Source organism: Canis lupus, chromosome 23, assembly GCF_048164855.1.
Source record: "Canis lupus baileyi chromosome 23, mCanLup2.hap1, whole genome shotgun sequence".
Classification (NCBI taxonomy): domain Eukaryota; kingdom Metazoa; phylum Chordata; class Mammalia; order Carnivora; family Canidae; genus Canis; species Canis lupus.
In genome coordinates this window covers 27,309,461-27,322,076 of record NC_132860.1, presented here as the reverse complement: position 1 = coordinate 27,322,076, position 12,616 = coordinate 27,309,461, and the positions used below count along the sequence as shown (strand labels likewise).

Below are 12,616 nucleotides of genomic sequence, written 5' to 3'. Positions count from 1 at the left end.
TCATGTAGTAGCTGAAACAACAGTTCTTTCCTTCTCATTGCTCTAGTAGTCTATTATATGAATATGCAACAATATTTTTTTTAAAGATTTTATTTATTTATTTATTCATGAGAGACACAGAGAGAGAGAGAGAGAGAGAGAGAGAGAGAGGCAGAGACACAGGCAGAGGGAGAAGCAGACTCCATGCAGGGAGCTCTATATGGGACTCCAGGATCATGCCCTGGGCCGAAGGCAGGTGCTAAACCGCTGAGCCACCCAGGCATCCCTATTTATCTTTTTTTAAATCTTTTTTTACAGTTGATGGAAATCTGGGTTGTTTCCAGTGTGGGACCATAATGAATAATAGTACTACTTATGTTCTTGTATGTATCTTTCAGTGAACACATGTATGCATTTCTGTTGGGGATATACCTAAAGCCTGAACTACTACTGACTTAGAGAGTATGCATATTCGTCTTTAATAAATACTCTAAAACAGTTTTACAAAGATATTTCCAATTTAGTCTCCCATCAGAATTAATGAGAGTTCTAATTGTTCTATATCCTTGCCAACACAAAACTTAGAGTCAGGTTTTCTGGTTTGTTTTAGCCATTCTGGCTGGTATGTGATAATGAATTTGGGTTTTAACTTGTGGTTCCTTTACGTCTATTGAGCCTAAGCACCTTTCCATTTGGATACTCTCTTTTGTAACCTGCCTATTCAAGTATTTTGCTCATTTTTTAGATTGGGTTGTCTGCCTTTCTCTTATTGATTTGTAGACATTCTTTCTATACTCTAGATTTGATCCTTTGTTAAATAAACGTGCTGCAAATATCTTCTCCCTCCCCGTAGCTTCCCTCTTCACTTTTTCATGGTGCATCCTGAGGAGCAGAAGCTCTTTTTTTTTAATGTAATTCAATTTACTCATTCATTTACAGTTACAGTGATTTCTGTGTCCCACTTAAGAAATCTCTATCTTAAGATCATGAAGATACTCTCATATGTTATTTTCTAGTAGTGTGATTATTTTAAGCATTTACATTTAGATCTACAATCTATTTTTATTTATTTATTTTTTTAAAAGATTTTATTTATTTATTCATGAGAGAGAGACACGCACACACACACAGACACAGGCAGAGGGAGAAACAGGCTCTGTTTCTTGATCCCAGGTCTCCAGGATTACGCCCTGGGCTGAAGACTGTGCTAAACCGCTGAGCCACCCGGGCTGCCCTACAATCTATTTTTAAGTGGTGTTTGTGTATGGTGTGAAATAGGAGTTAAGAATAATTTTTTTCACATGATCATCCAGTCCAGTTGACTTAGTACCATTAGTACCATTGCATGGTAGTGTCACCTTTGCCATATAAGTACCCAAAGATATGAGGATCAGTTTCTGTACTCTTTATTCTGTTCCTTCGGGCTGTTTGCCTATCCTTGAGCCAATACCACATGTCCTACGTACTGGAGATTTATAATAAGTCTTGCTATATGGTAGAAATAGTTCTTTTAAGAAAAAGGGCAGGGACGCCTGGGTGTATCAGCGGCTGGGCATCTGCCTTCGGCTCAGGGTGTGATCCCAGTCCGGGAATCGGGTCCCCCCACATCGGGTTCCCTGTGGGGGGCCTGCTTCTCCCTCTGCCTGTGTCTCTGCTGCCTGTGTCTCTGCTTCTCTCTCTCTGTCTCTCATGAATAAACATGCCTCTCATGAATAAATAAATAAAATCTTAAAAAAAAAAGAAAAAGGGCAAAAAACCTATCTCTATTTACATGTCCTAAATCACCCTTATCTAACAGCCAACAGCCTAAGTGGCTGCCACAGCAGAACTGTTCCTGGCAGAGCACCTAAAATGGTTCTCTCCCATCACTGCTCTTTAGGTCAGTCTAAGATAGCAGAGGCCCAATTTAGGGGAGGAGGAGGAGGGCCAAGAAACGGTCCTTTCATAAAACCGGTAATACCTATGACAGACCTGATCTCACAGGGATGTTCTGAGAACTGAACAAAACACTATGTAAAGTGGTTATTACAATCCATGTCACATAATTATATATATTATTATTTATTGCTATTTTCATTCTTATGTTCATAATTTTATGTTCATAATTATATATATTATATATTAACTTTTATTTATTTATTTATTTTTAAAGATTTTATTTATTTATTTATGATAGAGAAAGTGAGAGAGAGGCAGAGACACAGGCAGAGGGAGAAGCAGGCTCCATGCCTGGAGCCCGATGCGGGACTCGATCCCGGGACTCCAGGGTCGCGCTGTGGGCCAAAGGCAGGCGCCAAACCGCTGAGCCACCCAGGGATCCCCTATATTAACTTTTATTACTATTTTCCATCTTATGCTCCTGTCTAACACAAGGCCTGGCAAAGAGAAAACATTCAATGAATCACAATTTTAGAATTTTAGAACTGGACAGCATTTAGAGATTATTTTGTCCCAGTTCTTCATCTTTGCAGGGGAAGAATAAGAAGCCCAGAGAGATTAAACATCTTCCCCAGAGCAACACAGCCAGACAAGACAGATCCTAGGAACTAAAACCTAGACTTTCTAACCCCCAAAGCAGGGATTTTTCCATTGCAGCCTGCGCACTGTTAAACTTTTTATAGCCTTTATAGTTTCTGGATTTCTTATCTTTATGATGAAGATCTTTCTCACTCCTTTATTATGTATATAGTCTCTTATGGTTTCTCATTGCTAAAATTCTTTTTTTTTTTTTTTTTTAAATTTCTATTTATTTATGATAGTTACACAGAGAGAGAGAGGCAGAGACGCAGGCAGAGTGAGAAGCAGGCTCCATGCACCGGGAGCCCGACGTGGGATTCGATCCCGGATCTCCAGGATCGCGCCCTGGGCCAAAGGCAGGCGCTAAACCGCTGCGCCACCCAGGGAACCCTCATTGCTAAAATTCTTAACAGTGGTGGCCACTGCAGGGTCTTAGACTTTGCTGAGTGAGAAGCCAACCTTTGGAGACCAACCATCAAAGATCAGGGACCTGGCTCTCTTTTTCAGAGCCTACCACACTCGTGGCCAAGTGCAGCAATCCCGACTTCTCATCAAGACATTCAGCACTGCAGTCAGAGAATGCTAAGGTTGGAATGCTGGAATGCGACGGGGAACCGCTAAAATTTTCCAGCAGAGAGGGGAGGAGCTTCTCTAAAGCCTTTAGGAGGCTTTTATAACTAGGGAAAATGCCAGGGCTCTTCAAAGGTGTTGCTTTAGGGGAACAAAACAAAACAAAAAAGGCTGATTCCAGTATCCCTCTTGGCATCTCACTTGCTTTTCTGTGTTGGCCTAGATATGCTTGGACCTATCCACATTATCAAGAGCCCATTTTAACATTATATTTCAGTTCTGAGCCAGGGCATATCATAGCCAGCAAGAGCTTGCCTGCATATAGTATCAGTCACCAGTTCCTATAATTTTACCTGTACAATCTTCTCTTATGCATCCCCTCTTTTCTATCCCTACTGCCTGAGTTTGTGCCCTTCTAACCATCCAGGGGACTTATTAAAGATATCTGTGCAAAGCATGTACATGACTAAAGCTGTGTTCATGGAAAGCCACCCTGACTGCACATGGAGAGAGTCAGGTAGGAAAGCTAGGAGAAATGTGGCAGGGATGATGGACTACTGTCTACCATCAAACCCTGGCACTCCTATGACTGACCTGGATTCAGTGTATGATGGTCCAGGGTAGCCATTCTTAGATCCCTGTAGAATTACTACTATGATGGGACGCCTGGGTGGCTCAGGAGTTGGGTGCCTGCCTTTGGCTCAGAGCGTGATCCCAGAGTCCCGGGATCGAGTCCCACATCAGGCTCCCTTCATGGAGCCTGCCTCTCCCTCTCTCTCTCTCTGTGTGTGTGTGTGTGTGTCTCTCATGAATAAATAAATAAAATTAAAAGAAAAAAAGAATTGCATTATGACCCCCCAAATAAGCCATGAAATAAATTACTAAACCATTTTTGTAAAGAAACATCCATATTATAATCCCTATTTTACAGAGAGAAAACTGAGGCCCTCTGAAAGCACAATACTTGCCCAGGGTTACTGGGAAATTTTGCTGGGAAAAAAGCAGAAAAAGGAGTCACATTAGAATGACAGGCTACTATATCTGCAAGGGGTCCCAGAGATAATATAGTCTCTCCTTCTTTCCCTCCTAATTTTACCCACTGGGAAAGTTGAGACCTAGAAGGGGGAAATGACTTATTTATGGTCACAATAATAAGGAAATGGGAAATGTAACCACTTTATGTGTAGCCATGGCTGGAAACTGGGTCTGCAGCCCCAAGCCCAGGTGCTCTCTCTCCTCTAGATTCTGCGGAAGTGCTTGTGTCTGCCTATCACTATAGGTGGTATCCTCCAGGGTGGGAAAATTGGGGAGGAACAGTATTATCCTAATCCTCAAGTGAAAAAGCAGATATGCCTGCAGCATATTCCGCTTCCAGAAATTCTGGTGATGAAAATTTTAAAATTCAGATTTGGTGATGGTACTCTGATCAGTCCATAATGAACTTATTATAAAGCACACAGAAATCAAGTGACTATGTTTATAATTCAATGTGGCACACTGTCAAGAGACATCACCAGACAGAAGGCCTGACCCTGACTGGGATGACCAAGAGGCACAGCCTGGTACTGCACAAAAAGCGCTGTACTTAGATGGAAGCCAAAGAAAAGCTGGACTTAAAGCCTGTCTGCTTAGTCACTAAATGACATTGAAAGACCTCTCTATGTGTCAGTTTCTTTGCCTGTAACACCTAAGGTTCTTGTGAAGCTTGAAATAGTGAATTTCTATGAAGTGGAAGTAGCATAGACATCAGATAGATTCTGACCATTCTTGGTTCAAATGTTGGTTCTGGAAATTACTAGCCATTTAGGCACGTCATTTAATCTCTCGGAGTCTTAGGGTCCTCGAACGGGGTCTTTAATAACTAGGATATCTGAGGATTAAATAAAATATACTATTTATATTACTATAAAATGGAATAATGCTTTTATTTTTTTAATTTCTTTTTTATTAAGTTTTTCATTTCAATTCCAGTATAGTTAACATACAGCATTTTATTAGTTTCAGGTGTACAATATAGTGGTTCAACAATTCTGTACATTACTCAGTGCTTACTGTGATAAGTGTACTATAATACCAAAAAATGGAAAGGTGCTTTTAAAGCCTGGCACACAGTAGTTATGGCATCTGGTATATAGCAGTCACTCAATAAATGGTGTGTCTTTATTTTTTTTTAAAGATTTTTATTTATTTATTTGAAGAGTGAGAGAGCAACAGAGAGGGCAATAGAGAGCACAAACATGGGGGAGGGGAAGAGGGAGAAGGAGAAGAAGCTGAGCAGAGAGCTGGACTCAGGGCTCAGGACTTGATCCCAGGACCCCAGGATCATGACCCAAGCTGAAGGCAGATGCTTAACCAACTGAGCCACCCAAGTGCCACAATAAATGGTATCTTTTAAAAAGGTTGAGTTAAAAAAAAAAGGTTTAGTAATATACACAAATAGGACATTAGTAGTACTATAAATTGGAGGTAATCATGCTCCTGGTATCTTAGTGGCATTCATGAAATACTTATTAAGCACCTGCTGTGTGCAAAGTGCTGATGAAAGATACCAAAGAAATAGTTCTAGCCCTCAAGGAATTACAGTTCAGTGACAGGAAAAGAGATCAAATCTCAATTTAATCATAAAGAGCAGCTCACTTCCAAAGGCAAATTCAACACAAGGTACCCTGTGTTGACACTCCCCAAGGCAATCTCAAGAGCAACCACCTCAAGTGGATATAGTTGAAAGGGCAGTGTAAGTAGAGATACTTAAGGGTATATAGTAGTTACTTAATAAATGGTATCTTTTAAAAAGGGTTGATCTAAACCTGCCTACTTTTCAGGTTTCATGGTCCCTCAACCCTTAGTACCCACTTTAAACTCTAGGATTAAAAAAACTACTAGAAGTTCCCCAATTGCATCTCCAGGGTCAATGTCTCTCTACCTCTACCCAGAAGGTTTCCTTCCTTGCAGAGCCTTTGACTGTTCACCCCACATGCTTAATATAAGTAACTTCTATTTATTTTTAAGATTCAACTCATGCTTCTCCAGGAAGCTCTCCCTGATTCCTCAGGCTGAGTTAGGTACCACTCATGTGTTCCCATAGCAGACCCTCCCCCAGATACACCACTATCAATCACATGTATGCATTTATTCAACAAACACTGACTGCTAGTGATGAGCAAGATTAGGATTAGGGATATAAGAGAAAAATAAGACAGCCATTGTCTCTGCTCACTAATGTTTACAATCTATCAAGAAAGGCCTATACAGAACAAGTAATTATAAGGTTATGCATGTTTTGAGGAAGGAAAATAGAATGCTATGTAATTATGAAAAAACAAACTAATGCTATCATCATCATCATCATCACCACCTATGGGCTCTATGTTTCAGGCACTGTGCTAAGTTCTTAAAATTTTCTTATTTAGTTTACTTCTCACAGTAACAGTGGGAAATATAATTCCTATATTAAGACAAGGAAATTGTGGCTTGGAAAAGTTAAGAAAGGTACCCAAGGTCGCACAACCAGAAATCATCAGAGCTGAATCTTTAATTCAGATCCTCCTAATTCAAAAACATTTCTCTTAACCTCCATCTTTCCTTTCCAGGAAAGTGGGCAGAGCCTGCCAGTTACCTCATTATCTATTCCCCCTTTTTCCTTTAATAATATAACTGCTGAAACACAACTATGGATGGAAAACTTTATTCATGAAAGAATCATTCAAGAAATCAAAGTAAAAAAAAAAAAAAACCTGCTGCAGTTTAACTGGGTATATGACCATTTATAATTAAAATCACATTTCCCAAGCAATCTTGCCAGTAAGTATGGATATGTGACTAAATTCTGGCCGGTGAGATAAGAGCTTATGCATAGTATTTTCCCTTTCTCCATCTTGCTTGATGAAATGTGGACATGATGGCTGCAAAGGAAGCAGCCATCTCAAAACTAAGAGATAGAAGCAGTATAAGTGTGCCAAAGCCAAAAGCTGGAATATCTACTTATACTTTTATGTGAAAGAAAAATAAGATTCTTTTATGCCCCTTAACTAAGAGGGCCTCTTTATTATTTCAGACAAACTACCATTTCAATTCCTATAAGAAGGTACTATGTTTCATTCATTTCTCTATTTCTCAACATTAAATGTTGAGTTGAACTGAACTCCAGTTCTGGTTCCATCATTCACTAGACACATGTCATAGAGAAATCCTTTATGGGCCTTAATTAGTTTCCTTTTCTACCCTGTCTATCTTACAGGATAGTTGGTGAATCAAATGGCATTGTTTGTAAATTTGCTGGTTGCAAAGAGCCTAACAAAATCATGTTTCCCTTTGTGAAACACCATAAAATATTCATCAGTATACCTTCATCATATACAACAAAAATGACTTTACTAGCACAAAACATGATTATGTTATATAAATGGAGTTCTCTACATCTCAAAAAATATGAAAACACATCTGAACCTCTCTGTTAATATTTGTTTTCATCAACTAAAACTGATGGGAGAAAAACCTGAAATTTAGAAAAGTCTATCCATTAACTTACTATCTTTCTAAAATGTGAAAGATTGACATTAATAAGAGGTCCAGCTCTAGGATCACCAGTGCTCCAAGGGCACATGGCTTGAGAGGCACAGAGATAATGGATGTGAAAGCACTGTGAAAATGGAAAGGGATCACTACTATTATTCATCAAACACGACTCCCTCTGAAACTCTGCCACGGTTATAACTCAGCAGAAAGGGCAAGACAGAATGAGACTGGTGAGCTGGAGACGAGGGCACCTAATGGCACAGGCTGAGTAATCATCACAGGAATCACTCTCTGTATCCAGAAAAGTTCTGGGGAACTCTTTTATGTTTTTTACAGTCCCAGTGTTTCTCAGTGTACCCCACACAGCTGGATACTCCAAAAGTCAGTTCACTTTACATACTCAGTGTATGAATGCGAGTGGCATTTAGTAAATGTTTGGGTTTTGTTTGTTTGTTTTAGTAGTAAATGTTTGTTGAGGTGACCTCCATAACACCTTCACTGACCCTTTCAGGGAAAATTGCTTCCTTAACCTTGTTCTCTTGTTATTTAGTTCATTCCCCCAAATAAAACACGTACACGTGTAGTTAGTTACATTTTTGAGCACTATCTTCCTAGCCTGCTCTATGCTTTTGGTAGGAAGACTGTGTCCCATTTACCTGAGCATCATTTGTGCTCACACAGTGCCTGGCACATAGTAGATGCTCAATGATGGTTTTTCTTTTCAATGAGTTACAGGGGGTAGACTTGAGGGAAAATGTGGATGCTAATTTAAACCAACTCTTCCATAAATCAGTCCTATAATCCATGTCAAGCCCTACAGTTACTGCACCAGCAAAAATTAATCTTTCTGTTCCCAGGAAGCTAGGACTGTCACCATAAAGTGATTCTGATCTGCTGATTTTTCTGGGAATGATGCCACAGTCTCCTCACAGACTTGTGGCTGTGGGAGCTAATCTATCTATGGGTGTTACAACAAACTAAAAAGGTGTCATAAATGACAGACACCTCCTCTATGTCAACAGTGTAAAGAGTTTCCAAGAGAAAAGACATCTCACCTCCTAGGGGGCCATTCTATAAAAAGGAAGTAAATTGCTTACATTACAAGATACCCATTACTCTCTTGCCCCAGGGCCTAGAAAATAGAACACAAAACAATTATAAACTGACAACAATTTATGTTGCCTCCATTTCATCATCCCACATCTTCCTCTTAGCAATTCTCTGGTTCTTGGATTGTTATTACCCCAAGACTGAAGGCAGGACAACAGCTGAGGTCAAGTAAGCGGTCTTAGGAGAAATAACCTAGCACTCTACAAATACAAAGGACTACACATTTATTTCTATGAGATAAAAATCACTCCAAACAATCTGAAGCCTTTTAAATTCAACAAGGTGATTTAGGACCCTTGAGGAAATAATGAGATCTACACATTGAGACACAGTGCTAGGTGGAGATAAGCTCTGAAATGTGATCCCTTGATGCCAGTCAAGCTGGGTTATACAACATGTAAGATTACACTAGCAGAAATACCATAATGCCTGGGCACTTTGTGCCTGAGAATGAACTCTTGTCTTAAGGATGTGGGGCTAAAGGGAGGAGAGGACTCAGTATGGGACCCCGAGTTAAAAAAGAGAATTTGATTGCTTATTGTTTTTTCTAGGATCTATGCTTAGGGAGAGAAAGGGGACCACAGGATGCCTTCTTTTCTAGTCCAGTTCCCCATTGCAACAGAAGAGACAGGAACCTGGGACAGAGCCTCTGCAAGCTGGCAGATGAGAGGTTTTGCGAACTGTCCCATGCAGGAAGCAAGGAGCCTGCAGCAGCTTTCACTACTATCTGGGTAGCTACCCAGGGACAACGAACGACATCAGAGAAAAGCCTATAACCTTAACCAAAGAGAGCATCACTCCCCTCAAGCAACCAAGGTCATCTGGAACCAGCTGTTTACAAATAGTGAGTTGTGTTTGCCAGCTCTGATTTACAAAACCTCGGAGCAGTTCCAATAACCACATATCAGTTCAGCTCAATCAATATTTACTGTCCTCTACTTGATGTCAGGCTCCCTGCTGCAAACTGAAGACACAGACACATGGCCTCTACTCTAAGAAAGCTCACCATCTAGAAGGGGAAATGGTCATCAAATGGACAATTAAAACAGAGCAGTAAGTCATAGTACAGAGGAAGCTCAAGGAACTCTAGCAGCTCATGGTAGGACAAGTAATCCATGGCTGGGAATCCAGGAAGGTATCTCAGAAGGAGATCTTCATTTTTTCCCTCCTCACCCTACTTCCTCACTAGAATTTTTTTTTTAAAGATTTTATTTATTTATTTATGGTAGACACAGAGAGAGAGAGAGAGAGAGAGGCAGAGACACAGAGGGAGGAGCAGGCTCCATGCAGGGAGCCTGACGTGGAACTCGATCCTGGGTCTCCAGGATCAGGCCCTGGGCTGAAGGCAGCTCTAAACTGCTGAGCCACCCGGGCTGCCCTCCTCACTAGAATTTAAAGATTGAGGATATATTAGCCAAGTAAAAAGAGGGAGAAGATACTCCAAGTAAACAGAACAGCCTTGAAACATATGTATTTCATAGAGAGACTTGTGAGAGGCTCTAAAACAGTATGATGATTTGGATAAAAAAGCAAGAGGCTCAATGCAGTTAAAACATGGTATCCCTGAGATGAGAGAAGAAACTAGGGAGAAAGATAGGGACAGATGTTATTATTATGGCATTAAACTTCCTTTTATACCAACCTAGGGAGCAAGTGAGAGCATGGCATACACAGAAAATTATCTTTTAAGACATAGGGGCCAAGAAATTAAGAAAAAAATAACAAAGAACACACATCTTAACAAAATGAATTTTATCTCCTACTAATTTATATAGAACTTTTAGAAGAGGGATATTCCAAAATAAAACAACTCCAACAACTACTCTAAGGTGTCACAACTCAGAAAAGGTGTGGATTACTCCTTCTTTTGAATTTTAATAGCACTTTGTATCTTCCTTTTAGTACCTGTTACTTTCTGCTGAGGAGCACAATTATCTGTGTTTTACCTCTAATGGTTTGCCAGCTCTCTGAGCACTGACTGGTTCTTGTTCATTCATCTTCTAAAATTGTATTACAATCCAGTCTGAATAGACAGGGCACCCTCAACAATGACTACCACATAATAGATGTTCAATAAATGTTTCAGAGCATCACAGAGTTACATGATACCAGAGCTTTTTTTTTTTTTTTTTTTTTTTTTTTAGATTTTATTTATTTATTCTTGAGAGACACAGAGGGAGAGAGGCAGAGACACAGGCAGAGGGAGAAGCAGGCTCCATGCAGGGAACCCAATGTAAGACTGGATCCTGGAACTCTGGGATCATTCTCCGATCCAAAGGCCAGACGTTCAACCACTGAGCAACTCAGGCATCCCGAGCCAAAAGACTCTTAAAGATATTCTAATCCAGTTTCTCAGCCTTTATAAAAGACTCTGATAAAAGCAATGGACTCTCTTTTCAGAAAAAATCGCACATAGAAAACATTTTACATATAATTTCAGAGCCTACAATGCTCAAAGGAGCAAGGTTAATTATCCAAAGTCATGAAGGATTATGCTGAGTGAAATACGTCAATCGGAGAAGGACAAACATTATATGGTCTCATTCATTTGGGGAATATAAAAAATAGTGAAAGGGAATAAAGGGGAAAGGAGAAAAAATGAGTGGGAAATATCAGAAAGGGAGACAGAACATGAGAGACTCCTAACTCTGGGAAACGAACTAGTGATGGTAGAAAGGGAGGTGGGCGGGGGGTGGGGGTGACTGGGTGACAGGCACTGAGGGGGACACTTGATGGGATGAGCACTGGGTGTTATTCTATATGTTGGCAAATTGAACACCAATAACATAAATTTATGAAAAACAACAACAACAACAAAGTCATGAAGGTGTAATTAGTGGCATAACTAAGCCTCCAAGTTTCCTGGTTCCCAATTTTCAGTCCTCTTCCTACTACAAACTACAAATGAATAATTTTAGTTGGGCTATTTCCCACTGGGAGACTGCCTAATACAAGTGGCAATGGTCCTCTCATGAAATTCCTTGCTAGAAGGAGGATGCTCAGGAAAACATGGCAAGTTTAATGGCTTCTGAGGCCCAAATATAGTGTACTGGACCTCTGCTAAGGAGAGAAAGGGGCAACAGGAAAAGTTCATGGTTATGTGGGAGCATTACAACAAGCCAAAGAACCAAGAGGGATGTTGAAGTCTCCCTAAAAAGAAGAGCAAAATCCTTCTTAACTACTATTTACAGGAAGTGAGAGAATCATGACTCAAAACCAGACTTTCTGATTTTCAGGCCGGTGTTGGGTCCACCTCACCACAAAATCCTCTGCACATGCACAGAAATCTCACTACCACAGAAGCAATCCTGTAGCTATGGGAATCCTAAGAAATGGGCTAAATAATCTTATAATGCTTAGAACTAATTCCCAATTATCTGTGACAATGGATCCAAGGAACATAAATATCTTTTAAATCTGCAAATACTGTAAATCTATTTGGCTGAAAATACTAATCCGCCACTACTTGCCACAAACCATCAATTCAGCTTAAGTGAATGTATCATTTATTCTGGGGTCCATACTGAAATAAATACTAAGAAGATTTTTTTTTTAAGTACCACAAATAATAAAACCAAATCATTTGCTTTTCACTAAGTGTAGGGACAAGATTGAGAGCTGGCAGAAACAGCTCACTGTGGATAATATCCAAACTAAATAACTGGAGAGGACTAAAAGGTGTCCCCCCACCCTTCTACCTTCAATATTATCCACCCTATACATATGTGATCTTTAGTCTGTGCAAAAGCCACACACTATCCTCTTCTAAAGGACCCCTACTCTCTTTACCTCCTGTGCTTTAACTAGGTGCTTGTATCTTCCAATGCCATGGGTAGGCTTTGACTTGTAGTGCCGACTGGTATTCAGCAGAATGCCACCTAAAAAACAGAAAATAAGACAAACCTGTTTCAAAGCTCCTTCAGGG

At 40.1% G+C, this 12,616-nt stretch overlaps 2 protein-coding genes across 8 annotated transcripts in view; one reads left to right on the top strand and one right to left on the bottom strand.

Annotated features, from left to right (window-relative positions):
* MRPL48 (mitochondrial ribosomal protein L48) overlaps positions 1 to 12,616 on the bottom strand; it is a 100,446-nt gene that overhangs the window by 16,550 nt on the left and 71,280 nt on the right. For all 7 annotated transcript variants that reach the window (XM_072794586.1, XM_072794587.1, XM_072794589.1 and 4 more), the window contains one exon: positions 12,481 to 12,569. In XM_072794586.1, the coding sequence (XP_072650687.1) occupies positions 12,481 to 12,569 (89 nt within the window). The remainder of the gene's footprint in view (positions 1 to 12,480; positions 12,570 to 12,616) is intronic.
* Positions 1 to 12,616, top strand: part of COA4 (cytochrome c oxidase assembly factor 4 homolog) — a 43,749-nt gene that overhangs the window by 29,433 nt on the left and 1,700 nt on the right. Inside the window, exon 3 of the transcript XR_012015672.1 lies at positions 9,243 to 9,535. The gene's annotated coding sequence lies outside the window, so the exon portion shown is untranslated. The remainder of the gene's footprint in view (positions 1 to 9,242; positions 9,536 to 12,616) is intronic.